General features: G+C 39.2%; 2 protein-coding genes across 2 annotated transcripts in view; one reads left to right on the top strand and one right to left on the bottom strand.

Annotated features, from left to right (window-relative positions):
- LOC127655956 (sterol regulatory element-binding protein cleavage-activating protein-like) overlaps nt 1–8,292 on the top strand; it is a 49,834-nt gene extending 41,542 nt beyond the window's left edge. The window contains exons 18-23 of the mRNA XM_052144056.1: nt 71–156; nt 502–584; nt 693–859; nt 2,236–2,316; nt 2,521–2,727; nt 4,866–8,292. Of these exons, the coding sequence (XP_052000016.1) occupies nt 71–156; nt 502–584; nt 693–859; nt 2,236–2,316; nt 2,521–2,727; nt 4,866–5,111 (870 nt within the window). The 3' untranslated portion in view covers nt 5,112–8,292. The remainder of the gene's footprint in view (nt 1–70; nt 157–501; nt 585–692; nt 860–2,235; nt 2,317–2,520; nt 2,728–4,865) is intronic.
- A 219-nt stretch (nt 8,293–8,511) lies between these two features.
- On the bottom strand, nt 8,512–20,168 carry LOC127656300 (tyrosine-protein phosphatase non-receptor type 23-like). The gene is made up of 24 exons (XM_052144555.1): nt 19,959–20,168; nt 18,689–18,763; nt 18,203–18,330; nt 18,019–18,095; nt 17,850–17,899; nt 16,993–17,124; nt 16,795–16,875; nt 16,404–16,535; nt 16,249–16,296; nt 15,835–15,950; nt 15,636–15,715; nt 15,436–15,550; nt 15,182–15,247; nt 14,952–15,097; nt 14,486–14,791; nt 14,134–14,288; nt 13,881–14,032; nt 13,588–13,767; nt 10,718–13,430; nt 10,442–10,626; nt 10,239–10,343; nt 9,993–10,131; nt 9,791–9,904; nt 8,512–9,717 (listed from the first exon to the last, which is right to left on the bottom strand). Exons 1-24 carry the CDS (start codon nt 20,040–20,042, stop codon nt 9,124–9,126), a joined length of 5,973 nt encoding a protein of 1,990 aa, XP_052000515.1. The 5' UTR covers nt 20,043–20,168; the 3' UTR covers nt 8,512–9,123.
- Nucleotides 20,169–24,862: the final 4,694 nt, after the last annotated feature.

Raw genomic sequence — 24,862 nt, 5'->3', positions numbered from 1 at the left:
TTATGATTTTATAATAAGACAATATTGAGCTAATCATGTCATTACCTTCCCTCTCTCTCTGTTCTATCAGTTGTGGGATGCAGTAGAGGGATCATTACGGTGCAGTAATGAAGATGGAGTATCAGGAATCACTGCCTTGGCTTTCCTTAACAACAGGTGCATTTCACAACAACCTTAAAGGGATAGTTCACCCAAAACTTAACCTCATGTCATTCCAAACCTGTATGACTTCTGTGAATCACAGAATCAAAGAAGGGAGATGTTAGGCAGAATGTAAGGGACTGACAGCCTCAGTCACCAGTCACTTTCATTGTATGAAAAAAAAGATGCATTGAAAGTGACTGGGGATAACATTCTGCCTAACAACATGAAAAGTTTCATTTTTGTGTGTACAGTCACTTGAGGATTCTAACTCGCACACCAGTTTTACACCCCAAACACCCAACATATTTTTTGTCTTCTGCTAGTCTTAGCCTCAGACAGTGTTGTTTTAAATTACAGAATTGTGGCGGCCCGTTTGAATGGTTCATTGGATTTCTTCACGGTGGAGATCAGCAAGCCTCATGGGTTGCTACAGTATCGCGGTGGGTCTCGCAAAATATTTGTGTACTAAGCAAATGTTTAATGGACAGTTACACAAAGAGTAGAGTTCAGGTCCAAGTGAAAATTGTTTCCCATATTTTGTGTGTTAGGGCCTCCAGGCCGGGGCAGTCTACCCCCCTCCCCCTGCTACAGCAGTGAGGATGTGATCAGCTGTCAGCTTACGCGCTCTGTGCAGTGTGCCCACCAGAAACCCATCACTGTGCTCAAAGCTGCCGTTGGCAGGGTGGTCACCGGCAGCCAGGACCATACAGTCAGGGTAAGAGTCATCACACATGCTTATCCACTTTTCCAAAAAGTTGTAAGCCTTGAACAAAACCAACCAGCTCCAAGATGAATCGCAACACTACAACATTTGATTCAAAGCAAAACAGTACACAAAAATTTGAAAAACAAGTGCCTGTGTACACAGAACTGTATACTGGGCGAATTATGTAATTGTCTGGGTTTTAGCATATTTTCTTGCCAGAAAATACCACTACTGTGTTCTATGCTTTAATGCTACAACATCACATATTAACTTCCATGCATGCTAACCAATGTTTCTTAGTCAACCTCTCCTAGCCTGCAAAAACTCACCACAACCCTACATGCCATGATTCCCATGTGGTGGATCTTGCTTCAGGATTGTGGGCAGCTTTTTACGTGACCATTTTTGTTTTTCTTTAAATCAATCAATTTGATTTTTTTCAATGAAGTTTGAATCGCACAGACAGTATACATACATACAGTAGTATACATAATCGCTTAACAACCTCTTAGCTCATGGTGGGCCAGATTTAAAATGCTTGTTTATAGTGATTTTAAATGGGATTTCTTTTACTCTTGCACTCTTATTAACTAATTCTTAAAGGTACACAAAGTAAGTTTTTGCTAATTAAAAGTTTTATACACAGACCTGAATAGCATTATTTAGAAATATGTTTAAACTGGTGTACACTCGCATGAGAATAAGACTCCAGTCATATCATTAATTAAATAAAGGCGTTTAATTTACATGGAGCGGGTTGCCCCCTCATGGGCGCTGCCTTGTTGACAGCACATGATACTGTGTCATGCAATTGAGTTGAGTGAGTTACTTTCACTAATAATGACTAATAACAAGGTTAATTTATAAAGTGCTTTCAGGCTATGCTCAAACATAAAAGTACATGTAAACTGAACAATATAACAACAAATACTATATACTTACGAGTGAGGGTATCAGCAGGATTGTGATCCAACAGACAGTCCAAAGAATGAATGCAAGTGAAAAGATAAAATGTCCAAACAAGAGGGAGTCATAAAACAAACCCTTACTTCCTGCAGCTCTCACAGATAAACGGCATGATATCAAATGCCAAGAGTGAGCATACAGTGGTCAACAGTTTGGATTAAATCCAAGAATGTCCATAATAGTACATAATAGTGTGTAGTATGAGACAGAGAAAAAATATAGACTTAAAGTAACAAAACAGAAGATAAAACTGCACCATTTAATAAACAAATTTCCAGTGTCCAAGACAATGGGGGTCAGCATAGAGTCTAAAACCACTAGTATTACTGAGACCAATGGGACAAGTAAAAGCCAGCTAAACTCTTATTAAGTGCACCTTTAAGTCTGGTGTTTATTGTTTTGTTTTTTTTCTCTTGAAGGTGTATCGTTTGGAGGACTCTTGCTGTCTTTTCACCCTGCAGGGCCACTCAGGTGGCATTACTGCAATTTACATAGACCAGGTCAGTATTACACCACTACCAGACACATACACCTTGTTCATTTCTGCCTTTAAATTAAAACACATCATACAAACATTACTTTTGTTTCTGATTTTGTTACCCTACCATGGTACTTTTCCCCATCTGCTCAACACTTTATAGTCCAAAGAGTATGTTGCTTCAAACCATAAATATAATTTTATGTTCTTCTATGCTGTGGTTTAGACCATGGTTCTAGCCAGTGGGGGCCAAGATGGTGCCATCTGCGTTTGGGATGTCCTAACAGGCAGCCGCGTGAGCCACGTGTATGGTCATCGTGGTGATGTCACCTCGTTGGTTTGCACTACTTCCTGTATCATAAGCAGTGGGTTGGATGACCTCATTTGCATTTGGGACCGTAGCACAGGCATAAAACTGTACTCCATACAACAGGTGTGTGAAATATTGCTGTTTATCACTGTTTTCAATTCAGTTATGTTTATTTCAATGGTCGATGCCAATACAGATACCGAGACACCAGGGTGACTGATAAAATGCATAAATTAATATAATACAATTTAATGATGGCAAAGGAAAGGCACACATGAAATTAAATGAACACTTAAAATTCACTTAAAAAAGAAAATGAAAACAGCAATTGTTTATATTCCATTGACAAAGCAGTCAGTATATTTTGGAACTGACACAAGGGACATCTGGTAAATGCCAAGTGGAAACTGTTACTGGCCAATGCCAATAATGTAAAAATGGCCAAATATTGGTAGGGATGGACCGATATCAATAACCGATAATTAACAGCTCATTGTGGCCTATATCGATAACTTGATTGCACTGTCGCTTGAGACTCCTCGAGTCCCTGACTGACGGAAAGTAGTCGTAGGCAGTCAGAGATTCTCAGCCGCAAGCAAATAGGTAGTACTTCCAGGTGGTTACAAAGCATTCAGGTGAAACCAAAGCATCCAATGGGTGAAAACTCTGAATTCTACTAGCCCTAATACAATTAGCATAGCTACATCACTCAGACAACTTAATTATCATAGAAATAAGTAAGGGTCCACACCTATGGCAATGCATTTACATTTGACTCCGACATTGATTGAATCAAGAACAATGCTCGCTAATATACAGAATAGGGCCGGGGCACCTAGGGTCATCACATCCAAAAGGTGATAGTCTTAGTTACATAAGAAACTAGTTTTCATTCACATATATGCTTGTTCAAGTGGACAAACAGGATGCACCCATATGTAGACGATCTCAAAGAATCATGATACCAAATACCTTCGAAGCCCAATACAATGTCCGCCACTTTAGTTTTTATTGTAATGTTATATGAAAGACAGTAGACCACCTGATCTTATAGTGACATTTCATTTTGCAATCCCACATTTCTAAACATGACATGATAAAATGGTTTAACCAGTTAAGCAGTCGGCACATCGTTCTAAATTGCCTTTTTGATCAGCAGGGGAATGCATATCTAGCCTAAAATAGTCATTTTCTAGGCTACTTACTCAAAAGTGTTTTGATTAACAAAATTAACATGTCAACAAGGTACAGTGAAAGACGGGATCTGACGTACCTGAGGTGATTATCCTGCACTTGAAAAGACTGCTCAACAGGAAAATAACTTGGAAGCATGTACAGATTCAAAGACTCAAATGTGAAAACATCCATAGCGACTTGCAAGCCAGCATTTTGGAAATCCACTTACTGCACCGCCACCAAAGTGATTTCTATTGCTACGTGGCTGGTCTTGCAAGAGGACATTTTCCTTCCTCAGAGGGGGAGGAAGCATGCACAGCATGTGGTGAAATTAAAACTGATATACATCTGCTTTAGATGTCCTCTTTTTAAATAATATTTGTGTGTAACATTAACATGACAGTAATTTAAGCTCCGCCTTTGTTATAATATAAAGCCAAACTTAAATGCTGAACAGTGTAATAATGGGGGAAAATATTGGCCGACTTATATTTCCAGTGTCCACTAACAGCATTAGAACCATTTAGTCGACTAGTCTCGCACATCCCTAAAATAAACCTTCACAAATTATCGGTGAAAACATCAAAGGTAATTAAATTATCGGCACTATGAATATTTTGATGTTCCCAGTTATATACAGATATTTCGCAGATATATGGTCCATCCCTAAATATTGGCTTCGTAATCAGCCTGGTCAATATAACGGTCAGTCACTAATAATTAGTGTACATTTTATGTGTTAAAGTGTGATGTCACCTTAATTAAACTAGCCGATTTAAGAAATGTATAAATAATAGTTATATAATTAAATAATATTGCCCCATTATATAGATTTACTGTATTTACAATGTAGCTACATTTTGTTAATAGTTTGTAGTGTAGCTGATTTTTGGTCATGTTGGTTAAAAGGTTATCTTTACTCTAGTTGAATTACTTTAAATTAGAAATAAGTTGTTGCTTGGCAAGCTACAGTTGAGCTTCTTCCTGTTGGGAGAAGAGATAAAAAGAAGAAAAGCTGATGAAATAGTAGTCTGTCATGTGGTTATATTTTCCAATAAATCCTTTCTCTTTTCTCCGAGTCTCAGGAGGTTGGATGTGGTGCCAGTCTGGGTGTGATCTCTGAAAGCTTGCTGGTGACGGGAGGCCAAGGTTGTGTGTCGTTCTGGGACCTGAATTATGGGGACTTGCTGCAGACGGTGTACCTGGGCCAAAGCAGCGAGGGCCAGAGTGTCAGGCAGCTTCTGGTTCTGGACAATGCCGCCATAGTCTGTGACTTTGGTAGTGAGCTCAGCCTGGTCTACGTGCCCTCAGTTCTGGAGAAACTGGACTGAAATATACACACCAGCCCACAGATTTAGCTCTTTGAAAAATGCCAAGAGTGGTCAGCATGAAAGCACTCGCCCTTTAACCTGTATCACGGCAGGTTTGTTTCAGACGTGAACAGCTATTTTTGTTGTTTCTGGTGTCCTCTCTACTTGGTAGGGAGAGCGGTTATGGTTGAGGTCTTCTGTCTCATCTGAAGAGTTAAGCATTGATTGTATCTTTTGTTGTTTAACAGGCCTCTGGTGCTCCTTCAGAGCATTTTGTACTTTTAATAGAACATGGCTCAGTCATACAGAATGTTCTGACCTTGAGGGTAGTACAAAAGCTGCTGGCAGTGAGAGGTGAGTGAGTGAGTGAGTTAGCAATCTCGCGGTGAGTTTGCAATGCTGTCAAGCTCGGTAACTCGTGACTGTGTGACAGCTAGAGATTCACAATAGAGTTCACAATAATGTGTGTGCAGGGTAAAGGGAGAGGAGTAACAGAAAGATTGTTGTGACAAACAAAAAGCATAGATTTTTCTTAGCAAAACACTGCTGAAAGAAATTTAGTGCAACTGTTTGAATGAGTGTTTACGTGAATGTCATAGAAACAGTCTGGGTCATATTTCACCCCATATTCAAATGAAAACATTAGAAATTATATGTTGCATTAAGAAATTAAGCATTATTTTTAAGTACAGTTAAGATATTTTGCATTGTGACATTGTTTTCATGACAAAACACAATTGTAGCCTACATTAATGCACAATAAATATTCTCAATACAATATTGCGTGGGGAAAAAATTAAATATATGTTTACATTTTAAACTGCATTTAAGTACATTTGTAAGTATACATAATGGTAGTATTTGTTGTACTGAATGTACTTTATGCTTTTTTTCATTGTGTCTAGATAATTTTTATTAATGTATTACAGTATTGAGAATTCATTTTTTGTTTTGCATATCAGTAATTGTAAATGGGGGCTTCATTGTAAAAAGAATGTCACAATGAAACAAAAATTTTAATAGTCCTAAAAATATATATTTTTTTCTTTTCTTTTTTGCAAAATATATATTTTTCTTTTGACATTGGTGTGAAATATGACAAGGACTTTGGTTCGTGAGATTTTCACATTTCTGTGAGTGGTTGCGTTTGCAAGATTGTCAGAAATGCATATTGTAGACATCTGAATCTCGGGGGTGGGGGGGAGGCAGTTTTTAATATTAAAATCAATTATTTATTAGTGAAACTTTTTAACAATTTGTATGAAACTTGCGTATAGATAAGTTAAAACGGAGAGTGGAGACGTTGTCATAAATTTTAATATACAAATGAAAAGGCTTTGACTAACTTACACCTTAACAATATGATTAAGTCAGTAACTGACAGACAGGATGCAAGTTTTGGCATTATTTCTGTTCCCTTCCTAGGGCAACAAGATGGGTATAAATTGAAAAGAGAGGGGAATAGTTGTCATTCTAATCCTGCTTTAAACATATAAGAGAATGTATCTTCCTGGACTGAAATCCTAATGAACTTTTAATACTGTTAATTTCCACCTGTAATTCAGCCATCATTACAAATCACCCCAAAGTCATTTTAACATAAATACAGCAGCAGTTCGATTTCCCTTTATTCAGGAAAGTGGTGGATAGGGCTGCTTTTAAAATAAAAAAGTGAATATAAAAAGTGGTTTACAGGTTTCATTTAGATTATGTTGACCATTAGTTGTTAATGTATTTTTTGTGGCTCTGTTTGGACATATATGGAGAAAAACAAATTAATCAAATCCATCCCTGCAGTACCCACACAAATGCAGGCGTTTGGTCTGGCCTGTTTAAAATAATATAAATTAAAAAAAGATATTATTACGTATATGCTAGTAACGGGACAGGCCAAATACATGTGTTAGAACTGAAATTTAAATAAGCATTAAAAAGCACTGAGATACTAGGTTTATTTTGTATTCTGGCAAAATGCAGTTTTAGGTGGTTTGTATTACACTTTACAACACCAAATTGGAGCCAAACCTAATGGGTTTCATAGGATTTCATATTTTTATTAACTGGACTCTAATTTCCCCTGCAGTTTTTATTTTGACGGTTATTTAGCAAATTACTACTATTGTCTGCAAACCATTTTTCTGTTTATGTGGGGCATGTCAACATAAGTAATTGGGAATGCAAAATGGCTTTAAAAGACATCCAAGTCAATTTTTAGTCATGTTCTATTAATGTAAATATTAGAGAATACTGATGAGAGAACTGTTGTTTAATAAGTACAATTTATAAACTACATTCTTAAAACCATGTAATACTTCTGGTCTTTTGTTTTGTTGAGGGTTTTGTTTCATGTATCCTGCATATATTTTTTCATTGGGTATGCGTTTAATTGTGGCATTGATATGGCTGAACTTTCCCTTTGAATTTTTGACAAACGCTTACAGGTAGAGCAACAGCACTCAAATGTTGTTTAAAAACAAGAGAAATGGTCAAAAGCAATTATTTTCATGAAGTGATATTGTGTTAACAGTTGTCACTAAAGAACAATACAGAACACATGTATGAATAGCAGCTCGTAATATTCCAGATCTAATTTTGTGAGTGGCTGGAGCATAACTAATCTTTTTACAACCTTGCGCTTAGTGCATCAGATAAATGAGATTAATCATTAACCACATGATCACAAAGTACTGGGACAGGACAATGGATTATAATCATTTCCTTGACCATATTGAAAAACATCACTTCCTCGTTGGCAGGGGCACTGTCAAATACAAGCCAGCCATTTGTATATTGAGAGGAGTGAAATAGAACCATTGTGTTCATTTCACTACTCTCTCTCTCTCCCTTCGCAGAAGAGCACGTTCCTAGAAATTATTTGATGTGTGCAGTATTAAAGTAAAATTCTGCTCTCATCTTGCTGTATCTTAATTATTGCTGCGGATGTAGAAATGGATTGGATGATGTTTTATGTGATGTGAAATGCCTGAATGTTTATTAAGATTGGGAGGGGGCAGAGAAAGACTGGGTGTAAATATTTTTTGACTTTTTTTGGGCCTGCTCTGCCCTCTTCTCCATCTTTCTCAAATACACTATACAGTGTAAGCAGACAGTAGAGGATGTAACTAATGCTCTGTTCTATTTTTAACACATGAAAAAAAAAAAACATTTGTACTAATTTGCAAATAAAAGGGCTTTGATACCTTCTCTGTTTTCTTGTCTAATTCCTTCTTCTCTAATTAAATACATATTCTGGGTTAGACTTCCACAGGGTGCATTATTGTAAACATGATTTTTGTTTTTAGAAGTCAAAATAATTTTCTCTGGTAATCGACAGCATAATACAGATGCTATAAGTCCCAGAACTAGTTTTCATATTTCTCCATTTGAAGAACAAACACAAAAAGGCTACAGTATACTGACCTTTAAGATTTATTTACAGTTTTCAAAGAATGGCAAGTTAGAATCAACTCATAAAAATGCTATGATTTCTGAAGTACTATTCAGAAATGTAAGTGTTTTAAGTATAACGAGTACATCAAGTCATATCAAGTAGTATTTTCATCACCAGCTTTGATTTGTCCCTACATACAAGTTGCAGATCACTGTAGCTTCAAGACAGTGGTGACTAATAATATACAACCCACTGTGGACAAAGGGCAAGCAGATAATGACAGAGCAACAATAATATGGATGTCTGTCAGTTTTTATCACTGTATTCATTCTCAGCATTTTGGTGTAAAGCATAGGCCCACTAAAGAAGAACCAAACCTCAGGCACCTTACAGGCAATCAGAAAAACCATGGCATTAGGAGAGCATGCTGAGAGACAAGACTGGATTTACAGAATCTAACCTGAAACAGCAGGATCAAGGCCGGAAAAGCGCTGAAAGAATCTGAAAAAACTTATCAGGACACAAGTAGACAGACTAACACAAAATGATGAAGCATAAACATGGAGTAGTTTGGTCAGGGTTTTAGAAAGAGCTCACAGAGGAATGCCTGCAGGAAAGAAGATGCAAGAGATCCGTTGTGTTTCAGCTTTTGTTGAGTGTCCAGAGAGGATCCAAGCTACTAAGCGGATCATCACCCTCTGGAGGCCCCTGAAGGCCTTTCCCCTCCTGTGGATGAAGGAAGCTCTGCTTGTTGATCCGCTGCTTGCCTCGATGGCTGCTGTCGAGCGTGAAGGCTTCAGGTGTAAGAGAAGCCAGTAGGTCCAGAGATGAAGAAGTAGGCGAAGAGGGGGCAGGATGTGCTGCTTCAGTAGACTGGTGGTCATTTAAGATGGGGGAGGCAGGTGTGGACCCAGTGAACCCATTCCCTTGACCACTGGGAGTCGAAGGTGACTGTGTCTTGCCTGGAGAGGAGCTGCAAGAGAGGGGAGAACTGATGGAGTCAGGCATAGTCTCATAAGAAAGAGGATCCTGAGAAGGTTGAAGTGACATATCTGTAGGTTCTTGGTCCAATATGCTTGGCACTTCAGAAGCAGAGGGCATCTGGTCTTGGGTGGGATCTTGTTCGTGGTCAACACTCGGTGGTCGAATGCTTAGTTTAGCTACGGTGGCCTGTATGGAGCTAATAGGCATGTCTGCACCAAGAACAATGTCTGTAGATTCCTGTCGGGAGTACGGCTGGAAAGAAACACCGAACATTTGTTAGACAGTAACAGTGCTGTTATATTTAAAAAAAGATAAGAAAAGTCACCTTCACTACAATGCTGTTTGGGGTCTTGGTGCAAGGGGACGTTATGATGCCATGGCGCTGCAGAACCTGTTCTGTATGTTTTAGTACGGCTTCATAGCAGAATTTGAGGTGAAGCTGTGGAGATTTTTTTTTTTTAAAGAAGTTCCGTTATATTCTGTCAGACAGAGACAAGATGTAATATCTCACAAAGAGTAAGAATTACTTTTTCTTGCAGCATGTTCTTCCTCTGCTGCCTCATCTTCCTCACCAGCTGGATCAGGTCTGGTATACCATTGCCAGCCTCAATTTCTTGAAGTGCTGCATAAAGAAGGCAGAAGGCACCAGTACGACCAACACCAGAGCTGTAACAAAGACAAATATGGTACATATGCATCCTATCTACTTTATTGTCATTATAAATTTATGTTAGTTTTCTAAAATGTCATTCATGAATATAAAAATATGGTACCTGCAATGCACTACAACTGGAGTGTGTAGTGGGCGTTGAAGTAGGTAATGTCCATGGACTTCTTGGAAGAAACGGATGAGATTGCTTTTGCTCTCTGGAAGACCCCTTTTTGGAAAAAATCATCCAAAACGAGTTAGAAGTGTTTGAGAGGTAGCCATTGTTAATGTATTGAGTCTGTAAATATATGAAGAATGATTACTTACAATTCAGGCCATGAAGTAAACTGTAGGTGAATGATGGTGCGTCTCAGACTCTGGTCCCGATACTGTAGTCCTATCATACGCTCTACATGGGTGGGTGTACTCTTCTGGGTAGTCAGTGTTAGCGTGATTGGTCCTTGGGCAAGCTGTTGCCCCCTCTCCGATGGAAAGTACAACAACACCTTTTGCTGAGAATAAAATAATACACTGCAGATTACAATAAATGGTTTCAAAAGCTAGCACAATTCATCCTCCAATAGGTCACAGTATCATATTTACCTTTTCCAACTCTTGCTCTGACACAAGCATGACAATTACAGAAACCTTTTGCTCATAAACCATTAGCCAGAAGTCGGCTGCAGTGCCAGTAAGAGGGGCCTGTGTTGCAATGAGGCGGGGGCAGTATGGAGACAGGTCTTCAATGAAGCTAGCGTTAATATAGTCGTCTTTACCGGAACGCAAAACGACTCGATTGGAGTCATAAGGCATCACATCCTGATGGCGGTTCTTCATGGTATAGCAGCGAGCAATGGCGATAGAGAGTTGCCGAGTATCCTTCTCCTGCTGCTCCTGCAGTTCTTTCCATCGAGCGTCAAGTTCCGACAGACCACCCTGTCCTGATGGTCGCTCCAAAGATTGGACTGTTGACCGAAATCGCCCCAGCTCTGTGCTGAGCTTTGAGACCCTCTCTGGTGCTTGGTAAGGGTCACCCTGGATAAGTCTCACACTCTCTGCTTTTTTTCTGTGATGCTCTTCCTGAGGATCAGCTTTGGTGGGTAGTAAGACATTGGCAGTGTCCTTGGTGCCTCCATGCTGGCTCTCTGGGCTGGAGGAGAGCAAGTCATCAGTACTAGAGTTCTGGCGCTGAAATAGGGTGGGGTCAGGTGGAAGCATGGGACCAGTGGGGGTTGGGGCTTTTCCTGAGGTCTGTGGCAGAGCTGTTCCTCCAACTGGAGTGAGAACAGGAGATGGTCTCTGGGTGACCATACCTAGTGATGGAGGACCAGGAGAGGGAGAAGGTGATGGAGCAGAAGGCAGCATTAGAGGCTGTGGGGCCCCTGGTGCTCCTGAGGATGGAGGGATCATGCTTTGAGAAAGAGACTGGGGCCCTGGGGGGACAGCTGCTGAGGGATGCTGCATAGGTCCAGTTGGTATGTTCCCACCTTGTGGAATAGCATAAGATACAGGGCCTCCCGGGGGTAGCTGTTGTGGGGCTAAAGGCTGTGAAGTGGGTGGCTGGGATTGAGGTTGTGGAGAGGCCACAGATTGGTTGGGAACCATAGGGACACCTCCTAGATAACTCATAGCTGCAGATCCAGGAGGAATGGTCTGCTGAGGTTTGTAGATATTGTGGGGGAGCGCTGGAGGACACTGCTGGGGAATGCTGTGAGGATGGGGGTAGTTTTGGTGCTGTGAAGGTGTACTGGGGTGCATATGTACCTGTGATGAGAGTGGGACATGGGGTATCTGAGGATGAATTTGAACAGTAGCCCTAGGAGGAACTGCTGAATATGCTGGTTGATGGTTAGACTGATGAGCAGGGAGTATTTGGGACTGGGAGCAGTGAGACAGTGATTGGGAGACTGGGGGCATTTGTGGATGAGAAGGGGGTGACATGTGAGTGGATGGTGGAATCATTTGTGGCTGATGGGGAGGAGGCATATGTTTTGAAGCAGGAGGTACCTGCATATTTGACACAGAGGCAAAATGATGAGAAGATGGGGGTATTTGAGGGTGAGGAGCATGGGGAAACTGCTGATTGACAGGGAGTGGTTGTGGCTGGGAAGCAGGGGGAATTTGTTGATTGACATGGGCTAAGTGTGGCATTGACCCAGGGGGCACTGGCTGGGAAGATGGTGGCATTTGGGGAGGTAAGCCATGATGAGGCATTTGACCCAGGGTTACATTGTTAATGTGTGGTGGTTGGGAATGCTGCAAAAACGAGACGGGGGGATAACCCTGATGGGGCTGCACATGGCCAGCTGAAGCTGAGTGCATATTGGATGCAAACTGTCCTTGTATTAGAGGTTGCTGAAAGTTTTGTGGTCCAGGTTGTCTTGTTTGGGCTATGTAGTGAGGGAATTGAGGCTGTGTTTGCTGTGAAGGTTGAGGCCCAGTCAATGGTCTGGGCATTTGCTGTTGAGCTGGTACAGTTGGATAATATGGCTGTGAATGGCTTTGACCACTTTGCTGAGCAAATAGCTGCTGAGAATGAAGTTGGGGCTGTTGCTGAGGGGTCGGAATTGCTTGTGGAGGTTGGTTGATGGGAACACCAGGCTGTTGCATGTACTGAACATGGGGTGTCATATGACGTGCAGCTGTATATACTGATTGCATGGGAGGTGGAACCAGTTGGTGCGAGGCAGGGGGAGGCATTGGCTGGTGTGGGGTAGGGGAAGGCATAACTGCCTGGGCAGATGCAGGACTGTAGCTAGGAATAGGTGTCTGCACACTATCCACCGTAGTGGTGGAAGGTCGGACAAGAGTACTGGGTGGGCCAGATTGGTTCTGTGATGTTGGAGGGTAGTACCCGGGCACAGGCTGTGGTGGAAGAACCTGAGAGTTGAGCAACTGTGGATTGGGCAGCTGTGGGAACTGCTGCCGAGGCAGAGGAGGTTGGGGAAGATTATGACTAAAAGTCTGAGACAGGTGACGTGATGGGAAATGGGAGATTTGAGCAAGAACTTCAGGAGGGGGGAAATTTGGGGGAAATCTGGGTGATTCGTAGATTAAAGACTGCCCAGCTCCAGGCCAGTGTGAAACAGAGCTAGCAGTGGCCCCGGAAAGTGAAGGAGGATGACTAGAAGGTGAAATGGTAAATTCAGGAGGCATGCTGCGTAGCTCTTCAGGTAGATCCCCACCCAGGGCTAGGATAGCAGCAGTTAGCTGGGCAAGTTCAGGGTCATCTAAGTGGGCAGGATCCACACTTTGGCCTTTCTTCTGGGGTGGCTTGGGAGCAGTGGGTCTTTGGGGAGCCTTTTTTTTTTGTTCTCTATCAGACATTAAACAAAGTTAAATTAGAAGAGCTGTGCAATTTAATTAGTATGCATTAATCAAGTATGAAAGAAGAACACTCCAAGTTTTACAGTTTAAGTGGAATAGAAATATATGAATGAGTAACATGATTTGATTGGTGAAAAACTAGTTACTTTTCTATAATGGCTTGTCTCTCCTCCTTTCGTGCCTGGCATACAGTTTTGGCTCTTTCCAGTAAGCGAGAGGCTTTGGCTTCCAAATCTTCATAAAACTCTTTACCCTCTTGAGATTTCTTCATAAGGTCTTCATATGCCTCATAGGAGGCCACAAGCATCTGTACAGTGGTGTTCCATCTAAAAAAGTTGACAGACACCAATTATATCCATTAGAAGAGTTTCTCTAATGGAAAACAACTTGATCGCTCATGATAAAGTTTAACACTTAAATGATACCACTCGAGTCTTACTTGTGTTCAGTTTCTCCCAGGCCTTTACGCACTGTGGCATACTGGACATTAGCCTCTGTCAGTGCCTTCAGGATATTCTCCTGAGCTGCCAGGTTTTGATCAATGTATACTTTGACCTGCTCGTATTTCTTTAGCTGCTCCTCAAACAGTTTCTACAAGGAAGAAGTGGGCGATCAATTAACAATAAACTATAATACACAGTTCCAGATTTCTGATACAGTCTCCTTAACACATAGTCATTCAAGACCCACACCTTCATGTCAGTGCGTTCAGTTGTGACCAGAGCAGTAGTGATGTCGTCCTTCTGGATGAGGTCCCTTAGCTGCTTCTCCAGGGAGCTTCGTTGGTCCTGCATCTCTTGCACTTTAGCCAGAATCCTCTTCATAGTCTGGAGGCCTGCCATCTCATCTGAAAATAACAAAAATGATATCTCTCATAAACATATATAACATGATTTTCAGTGTGTTCAACAGCTACCTGTACCGTACAAGGTTCATGTGTTGCAAACCTTTGCCTCCTTGGTAAAACAATATCTTTGTACATTCGTCTAAATGCTAAATTACAATAAGTGAACCTTGAACCTTATGACATCACAAAACACCCACCCTCATTAAGTTGAGGCCTTGGCAATGCCTCTCTAAGGGTGTCCAGCGGTCCACCAAGGAGTCTCAGATTGCTGATGTGCAGATTCATTGCCCGATGAAGTTCTGTGTTGGTGTAGCTGGCTTTCTCATGAGCTTCCAAATACTTTTCCAGGTCCCTTCGCAGCTCAGTCAGGGTTGAGGGCCGGTCGGGTACAGCCTGCTTTCCTGCAGCCTCCTCCAGGCTTCTCTCCCCTGCCTCATCATCACTCAAAACATCCCGAATCTCCCGTAGAGAGGCTTCTACATCAGTGAATACACCTGACAGGACTGAGGACAAGGAAAGAGGGGAGAGATTCACACCATTTGAAATTAGATTTTAACAGTATGTGGAGCTGAATTACAGACTTTATTGAAGAGCTCATTTAATAGTTCAAACTCAGTTTTTAAAAAGTACAGTTCCAGTGGTCTGTAAAGTGACGCCACATACCCTGCATTGACTGGATGAGGTTTTTCACAGTATCAGGTCTGACGCTCAATGCTGCACATTTTTCCATAAGCACAGAAGGAATGTTATTATACATCTCCATGTTATCCACTGAGTCTGGGTCCAGACCGAGAGAGTCCATAAACTGTCTATAGGAACATTACATGTGAGACATTTAGATACATACTGTCTATGCGTACATATATTAAATATGTTAAGCTGATTGCACTCACTCTAGTGTCTCATTCTTGCCGTCTATTTTTGTCATGACATCCCGTAGCAGCTTGGCCTTCTCTTCACTTTAAATTTGACAGAAAAAACATGAAAATTGCCATTAAAATATAACACAAGGGAACTAACAATCATCAGAATGGAAACTGAGAGTGACACAAAATATGTGTTGAAGGGTTTTATTTCAGACAGACTATATATTTCTTTATGTTTTTGGATGTAAAATGTGTAAGAATAGACAGAACTTGAACCACACCTGTACAGAGAGGAGGCCTCGTGGGCAGCCATGGGCACCAGCTTGGCAAAAATGTCTGGGCCAGTGACACTGGGGTCTGTTGGGTTCACAGGCAGGGCTTTGACCAATGGGGCACCTGTTAAGCAGGGGAAAGTCAAGAATCTTTTCAATGACATCACCCAGCAATTATTGTGTTCTACAATGTATGGAGGTCAAAATACCTTTCACTGAGGTCAACGTATCCAAAGATGGCACAGATTCATGGTAAATAAAGTCATTGTCTTTCTTGGCAGAATTAAATCTAAAATGAGAAGTGAGATAAATGTTAACTGGGAAAAAAGTTGGACATAATGTAAGGAAATGTCATAAAGAGGGGATATTAAAAATATTTATAAACTGTCATATACGTTGCTCACTTACTTTCCCCCAATGATATCCATGGTGAATCTAAGGGCTTCCTGTACACTGTCTGGCTGACTCTTAGCCAACTTAATGGCCTCATTGAGTTTGTCTATTGAGCTTTGTAGGTAAGCAACCTGTTGAAAAAATTATCAAAAATGTTACATTAGATGAAAAGGTTTACAAACCACCTGGTTCTTTCTGGGTCCATTTAATCCCCATCCTCTTCCTCAGATTAGTTTTAAAATCACAGACTGTAGTTTCAGCCTGACATGGACGCTAGAAGAAACATTAGTCGCACTACTATTCCTAGAAAGCCTATGACTCTTTAAACCACAAAAGGTAAGGTCGAAACTAGGTCTCCATGTCAAGGACCACAGATGGCCACTAACTGAAAACAGAAGAGAAAAAAAAACAGGAAACACAAGGATTTACCCTCTCTCCATACTTTTGCTGCTCTTCAGCCTGTTTGCCCATGTGCAACTGTTGATAGAAAGAGGATTTCGTATGAATGGCTTTGATCAAAGTAAAAAACTAAGGAGACCAATATGCTTTGTTGTTGATCCAAGCTCAGCTTTAAGATCACTCACATGTGCAATTGCAGCAAAGTAGTAAATCTTCATTTGCACTAATTTCTTCCAGTCTTTCTGTATCTTTCCCAACATTGAGGCAGTTTCAGAGTTCTCCAGAGCTCTGCATGCCTCTTTGTAATAGTCCACCACCTGAGAAAGCGGCGGCAAAGATTCAATCAGATATTATCATCATTTTCAAGCAATTAAGGCATATACTGTATATCCATGGGCATGCTTGTCTAGAGCACACCTTCAAATCATCACCTTGAAATATGTGAAAACCTCTCAAGATTGCTTGTAAATGATTTATATTTAAAGTTTAGTGATAATACTAAATGGTAGAGTAAACTGGCGACCATACTTCCAGCAGGATGTTATGACAATAAACTAAATAAAAAAGTTGGTTTACCTGTGCACTTATGCGAGCAACGAGGAAGCTCTTCCTGTTATCTAACATAGATTTTTCCAACAGGCACTCTTGAGCCTGACCCTGAAAAGAACATTTGGAACTTGTAATTTAGCCATAATCATACTAGAGTAAATGTGGGGGGAAAAATGAATACGGGTGTATATGAGAGCAGGTGAGTGAGACAAACAGAAATTATACCAGCATGAGGTTGATGTTGAGATTAAGGATCTGGTGGCTCATGTCCACACTGAAGTTGTGGCTGAAGTGGTCTCTCAGGTAGTTAAATGCTCCAGCTGAGCACTGGAAGTGTGTGCAAGATACTTTCATTCCCTAAACAATGAGGAAAAAAGTCAGACTTTGCAACCTAGAGAAAAGTTGTCTGAATTACTGTTATTACAAGTTCCTGACTAGAAAAAAAAAACCTCTTTGTTGACCTTGAGCAAGTGGAAATTTGTTGGAACATTTACAAACCGGTTTCAAATCTACAGTATGTAAATTCTGACTTCTCCCAATTGACATTTTTCACATTGCGTAAAAACAAGCCAAAGCAGTTAATGTAATTAACTGGTAGCTACCTCTACATAATTCAGTTTGATTCTTGCTATAACATTACTATTGATATTTACTATAAATGAACTATTGATCATTTCTTAATCATACGGTCAAATTTGATTATATTGGAATACGGTTTTAATTTTGGGGTTATGAGTGTTGAAATAGCAAGAAATAATTTCTCAGAGGACATGAACAGCTCTGATTAGAATCTCTGAATCTTATCTCAAGCCACCTCCACACTAATACACTTTTGTATGAAAACTCACTGATTTTGAGGCATTTATGCCTCTAATCAATACTGGAAAGGCGTTTCCTCCACAGAAAACAGAGACTTACGAAAACGCTCTCTATAACCATGAACAATGGAACAATGGAACAATGTTTTCAAACTTTAAAGAAAATAAGGGTGGACTCTAAATCACAAAAATTCCGGCATGACGTGAACATAGCATTAAATCACATGAGGTTTAAATTAGTTAGTCTTCTCCAGTTCAGCTCACCTCTTCGGACACTCTGTTGTCCATGGCGCCCAGCATTGAATGCAGTGCTCCTACGGCATGAGAATCATGACTTGAATTAGGAGACAAGCCTAATCTAGAACAATACTCTCTCAACAACACAGTAGCTATTTCAATCAATGACAATGCAGCCCATTTAGTACTAACTCACCCAAATTATAAAGGATGCAGGCTTGCTCATAGCAAATGTCATCATGAGTCACTGTCTTCCCAGAAAATATCTCTGTCCTATTTATTACAGAAAAAGACGTGACAGGGGAAGTTGTTAATATAGAATGAATTTCAATGAAAGCTAGTATATGAGAGGATCTTGTAGGCGTGTTTGGAGCCCTCACCAGGAGACAGGGACAGCAGCTTCCTGCCCCGATCCAAGAGGCACGCGACTCTGCAGATAGTGCAACTGCCCAAAGTACTTCCGTAAAGTACTGCATCCTTCAAAGTCTCGTGTGACATTCACAGCACTCTAGAAGAAGAATGAAGATAAGAATGATCTACCGGTCACTCAACTGGTAAAGCAATGTGCTAGCAATGTCAAGGTCATCTTTTCCTTGCATGATCATTTTACCACATTTAAATCCATTCTGGAAAATTCCACAGATTTCTCCCAAAATGAGTGCATTAAATGTAAAAAAAAAAAAAAAAAGAATATATATATCTGCAAATTTAATCTTGGCATGGTGGTCATGGGTTTGATTCCCAGAGAACACCCATACTGATTAACATTTACCTTGACTCTGAATCTACAGAGTCAAGCATTTTCCAAATGCATTAATCTAAATGTAATGTAAATGTAAATGAATTCAGGGCGACTCAAGACTCACCTGTCGCAATTGCTCTAGTTTCTTTAACTGCTCATTGTAATTGTCAGGATCTTCCCCATAGTTTTTCAATATGAACTGAGAAAAGGAAAAAGTGAGAAATAATTTAATGGAGTTTTAGCTCAGCACAAAAATGAATACATTGGATTTACACAATGGTGATTGAAACTGACATGAAAACGAGCTTTTGAAGTAATCTCTTGGTCGGGTTCATGATTATTCAAAGCTCTATGCCAGAGCCAACAATCAATCAATAGCAGATGTGATAGGCTACAAAATAAACAAACATCTTTTAGGATGTTTTCCCTATGGCCTAGTTTGTTAGGGATGTCTCGGATAACTAGCATGAGGCAAACTGAAAAAAATCCTGACTTCCTGGAGGAGGTGGGGGAAACGGATATATGTATTTGTGGGGGTTTTATGTCCTAATCTAAATATGTAATTCAGTACAGAACAGGAGGAATAGAGTAAACAATGTTTACAAAGGGACTGTGGCAATTGCATAGGAACAAATAATCATAATAAGCAAAATCATGACTCACTGCAGCTGTTATCTTGCAGAGAGACATTGAAACCCATAAATAGATAGTTTTTAGGTTAGTGAGTAACCAAATAAACACATGTTTTTCAGATCTTAAAAGAGATAGTTCACTTAAAAATGAAGCCTCTGTCATCATTTGCTCACCCTAATGTTGGTCCAAACTGTATGACTTTTCTTCCTTCCGTAAAACACAAGGAGATGTTAGGCTGAATGACAGTCCAAATCACATTCACTTTCATTGTATGGAAAATAAATGCAATGAAACTGAATGGTGACCAAGGCTGAGGCTGTCTGTTCCTAACTGTCTGCCTCATGTCTTTTTGTGTTCCACAGAAGTCCGTTTTTTGGGGTGAACTATCCCTTTAAATCATGATGTATCAAGCTTATATTGGCTAGACAAATGTATATGAAGGTCGACAACTACTTCACATCAAAAGAGTCGAACCATCTAGCAAATGTTTTGCTTTTAGTCCAGACCATTATGAACAAGACATTTGACATAATAGGGTAAAAGTTCATCTTGTTTACAACGGTTTCATGAAGGTTTCCACCCACTTTTATTCAAGAATAACAGAATCAGGCCAGTCAATCAGGCATAAACAATATCAAGGACTAAAACTGGAGTTTTAGGCAGATAATCTACAATACAAACGTCTTATTTTGTGTATTTTTACTATGTATTGTATAAATGACAGTAGTGTTTGGCTCAATCAGGCCTGTCTGATGCCTCACCTGTTTGACAGTCGGGCTGAACTGAAACTCTCCAGCCTCTTTCAGATCCAGCCATATCATCGGCATTCGCGGCACGGCCTCCATCGCAGCCGCCGATTTAGCTGAGCCGACTAATCTAAAATAGTATTAAAGCGTTCAAGCACCTGAAAAGATAAGTGTTGGCGTATTGTTTTGAATTTACTGCCTTAAACGACTGTATCGTGTATCCATTTACACCCATACAGGAAGCGATAGTTGTTTCAGGAAGTGACGTCATGATTTGGACCCTGATTCTGGGAAATGTAGTTTTCATTTTTCAACATTTTGACAGTGGCCAACTCAGAAAAGGTAAAAATACTAGATTGTATCAGTAACACTATAACAGGTATAATAACTTTAATGAATAACATAAAAGCTAGCTATTCAACACATATTCAAATGCATCTCTTTTTTCTTTCTTACTTACTCAGACTCCATCTTCACCTCAGCATGTAAATTCTAGACTCTGCAAAGTACAACATTCATGATTATCGATGTGTCTTAATTCTCACTTCTTTTCATCATTGCAGCTGTGATACTCATAACAATGTAGGTTCTTCAGTTCTTGTTTTGTTTTTATCTGATTTTGCTAATGGATTGTAAAACTCTCAGTCAGTCTCAATGTAACATTTATCACAAAATTTAGATACAACCTAAGAGCTCTGGCAACATACAGGAATCATCTTACAGTAAACTGGTTTAGGAAGTGTGGAGTTTTCCATTTTGTGTAGCTGGAGGAGAGAGAAAATTATGTTGTGTTGGTGGTGGAGACCAGATACTTAAAATGGTTTGGTTTGTAAGTTGTTTAACCAACAAAAATGTTTTTGTACTAAACATTTATAGTATTGTTATTATTTTTGTATTCAGTTATACTGTATATTTATAACATTAATAAATTCTGCAGTTAATAACCTACTGTAAATACACTGTCGGACAAAGGTTTGAAATAATGCACAGATTTTGCTGTTTCAGAAGGAAATTGGTACTTTATTTCACCAAAGTGACATTCAACTGATCACAAAGTATATTCAGGACATTACTGATGTAAAAAACAGCACCATCACTATTTGAAAAAAATAATCTTTTATCAAATCTAGACAGACCCCATTTCCTGCAGCCATCACTCAACACTTTAACCTTGAGTAATCATGCTAAATTGCTAATTTTGTACTAGAAAATCACTTGCCATTATATCAGACACAGTTGAAAGCTATTTGGTCCATTAAATTAAGCTTAACATTGTCTTTGTGTTTGTTTTTGAGTTACCACAGTATGCAATCGACTGGCATGTCTTAAGGTCAATATTAGGTAAAAAACAAAATGGCCAAAAAAAAAAAAACCATTATCTAGAAACTCGTCAGTCAATAATTGTTTTGAGGAATGAAGGCTATACAATGCTCGAAACTGCCAAAGAAATCTCATACAAAGGTGTACACTAAATAAAACACAAAGACAACGGATAACTGGCTCTACAAATACAGAAAGAGATGTGGAAGGTCAGATGTACAACTAAACAAGAGGATAAGTACATCAGAGTCTCTAGTTTGAGAAATAGACACCTCACTTGTCCTCAGCTGACAGCTTCATTGAATTCTACACGCTCAACACCGTTTCATGTATACAACAGTAAATAGAAGACTCATGGGTGCAGGCCTTATGGGAAAACATTCAAAGAAAAAGCCACTTTTGAAACAGAAAAACAAAAAGAAAAGGTTAGAGTGGGCAAAGAAACACAGACATTGGACAACAGATAATTGGAAAAGAGTGTTATGGATCTGAACCCCATTGAGCTTTTGTGGTATCAGCTAGACTGTAAGGTGCGTGAGGCATTTATTTTAAAGAAATACAGCACAACCATCACCTTTCACAAAATACATTTTACACACAGTATACTTTTCAAAATGCAGACCAAAAATACTTGGACATTCTTTGGTTGTTAAACATTAAACATACTTAGCTAATGTGACAAAATTACACCTGTGATTACTCTTCTACAAAACCCTTGCATTCCTGAGGGGTACTGACTTCATACATCCACTAAAAATCACTGGTTAAAGGTGCACTTGGTAATGTTTTCCTCATTAAAAAAAAAATTTTGCTTAAAAAAAATACATTATTATTTTGAAACATATTTGTAATATCATGACCATTCACATGAGATGAAAACTACAGTCATACAGTATCAGTAACTTATAAAAGCTGTTTTATGATTGCACAAACAGATAGTCCCACCCTCAAATCACAACACTGGTTCAGTCAGTGTTGTTGTGTTGTGTCAGGCTGGATGGATGGGGCACTCCAAACAAAAAGAGTACTTATAGTTTACTTATAGTATGGCTTACTTATAGTTGTCGCTGCATATTATGCTGCAATAGGATCAAGTATTTTAACACCGAAAAAGTTACACACTTCAGCTTCAAAAGTCCTTGTGAAGTAAAGTTAGTTATGAGAAAAGCTCTAAAATCTTTTGTTTGCATATGACACACTTTGATAGTTTGTTTTCTAATGCAATGAAATTCATAAATTTAAACTGTGACTTAAAGCTGAAGTATGGGACTTTTTCACCTAGGCTTTCTCCTTATCCCAGCTTAAAGTTGCTGTAAGCGATTTTAGCCATTCTATAATTTACACAAACTGAGCCGTTGGATTATCCATGCCCCCTTTTACCAAAACTCTGCACTCCAAAGATACCAAATGAGCTTTATAGAGACCGACACAAGCAGACACGCATGTCAAAAACAACTGCAGCAAAATCGTGCCCTCAACTGACAAATTTTATGAGCAACATGGCATAAAAGTGGCATTATGCCTCAATAATTCACAGCAATTTCAATACTATGTGAACGTGCAAAATGATTGACAGGCAAAAAGCGTAATTTTCCACAGACTGCAGACACATATTTGCTTGCTGTTTACAGAGTCTAGAGATGTCACGGATACTGGTGAGATATCTCAGGACACTTATTTAATTAATAACTTTCAGGGAGCAGTCAAATGTTTTGCATTCCTTTTCATGAAAAAAATCACTTACAGCACCTTTAATATGCAGATACAAGTAAGCAAGCCATTATAGGCTCCTTTTTTCAAAAACTGCAAACATTGTGTCTCTGTGGAGCTATAAAATTCCTGTGCTTGTTTTGAGCGACGCGTTTAGACCCGTCCTAATAACATTACTCAACCAATGGCATTAACTGCAGACGGGGCTATTTGTTTGTTCGCTCAATGGCAGTTGAGGGGTGTATTCAGAAAGCTGTTCTGAAAACATTGTTTATTTTTGCAATTCCATTCAGGGGCACTAGTGTCGCAGTAATTACATACTTCAGCTTTAAGTGTTTGATGTCCAAAAATATTATGAGGGCAACATGTTTTTTTGGGCTCAACATATTCAGACAGCAAATGAGAAATGTGAGCAAACCCAAGATACAATCCAAGATCACAGTAAATTTAACCTAATACATAACATAAAAGAGACAAAAAAAAAAAAAAAAGAGCTCAGATCTGCAGTGGTCCTTATAAATGATTTAAATACAACAGGGAACACATCGAATAGGTTTGATCCATGTCACAGTCAGAACTCTAGTGAGGGGACCCCTGCTGGTATTTATGATGTTGTGGAGAGATATTCTGGAAACAAACAAAAAAAAATATGCTTATTGACACATTGTTTAATTTATTATTTGATTATTTAATTTGATTAATTATTGAAGATGAGGTCATAAGGGTATTCTTTCAATAAGTGTATTATTTTCTTATTTTTCAGGTCACATTTAAGTAAATTGAAATTCCACAAGGATGACTCAACCTGGATGACTCTTATGGAAAAATCTTCAAAGAAACATTCACACTAAAATAATTTTTAACCCTTGCCTTAAATGGAAATGACTTAAATAAATCAGATGATTTGTAGAAGGAATAACAATCTTAAATTTGCAGAAATTAATAAATGAATAAAATATGATATAATTAAAATAAATGTAATAATACAGCAATATACATTTTTGATTATAAACTCTTAAGTAGATATATCTTAAGGATATATCCAAGGACTAATGGAATAAACCTAATAATACAAAGTCTTGTCTTTGTCTAATGAGCTAAGTAAGTAAATGGAAAAAAGTTAAAGTACAGAGAGTCAAGATGAGGTCTTTATACCCTCTTGAGACCTTCCTTTTTTGGAGCAAGGCGAGTTCTGCATGGGTTGAAGTTGTTAACTCAAGGTGTCAGGACATATTGTTCTGACCTCCTGAAGTGCGAAACCTGTGGTTAAGTGGAAGAAACATGTTGAAGACTAGCTCGTGCATACATTCTTGCCAAGCACACATAAATACTAAAATGTTCACACAAGTGTCTTAGAAGCATCCTGTACATTGCCTCGAACAATGACAACCACAAAACCAAGCTCTCTCTGCATTCTGCAACCAGCTCTGAAACTTCCTTTGGTCAAAAGGGCAACAAGTTTATATATACTAAGAGCATAGATTAATCTCCTAACACACATATAAGGCTTTCTTCTGGTAGCATGCATGTATAAACACAGGAGTACAAGGATGGTCATACAAGGAATACATGGAGTATTACTACAGTGATAATGTTATATAAGCTAATTACATAAATGTGAATTATATGATTATATTCTGATTAAAGTTGAGTTCATAAATGTGGATACATGAATATGCTTGTATAATATCAATAAGCAAGATTAAGCAAAAGTATAAAATATATAGGATGGACTCTAGCCACTTGCATAATTTTTTCTTTTCTTTTCGTCTTGTAATGAACTTAGTTATTTTGATCACAAAAGCCCTTTTTAACAACACTGAAACATTGATTGGAGGTGAAATGACTGTGTGGGTGTATTACAATGCTACAGATTATCATTCTGCTCC

Source organism: Xyrauchen texanus, chromosome 15, assembly GCF_025860055.1.
Source record: "Xyrauchen texanus isolate HMW12.3.18 chromosome 15, RBS_HiC_50CHRs, whole genome shotgun sequence".
Taxonomy (NCBI): Eukaryota; Metazoa; Chordata; class Actinopteri; order Cypriniformes; family Catostomidae; genus Xyrauchen; species Xyrauchen texanus.
The sequence above is the reverse complement of the archived record's forward strand: the minus strand, read 5'-3'. Positions and strand labels throughout refer to the sequence as shown.

Coding starts and splice junctions, on each gene's coding strand:
- LOC127656300 (XM_052144555.1), bottom strand. CDS start 20,042: ATGGAGGCCGTGCCGCGAATGCCGATGATATGGCTGGATCTGAAAGAG. Junction 16,297..16,403: donor ACTTTGCTGCAATTGCACAT/GTGAGTGATCTT, acceptor TTCTATCAACAG/TTGCACATGGGCAAACAGGC. Junction 14,289..14,485: donor AAGGCCTCAACTTAATGAGG/GTGGGTGTTTTG, acceptor TGTTATTTTCAG/ATGAGATGGCAGGCCTCCAG.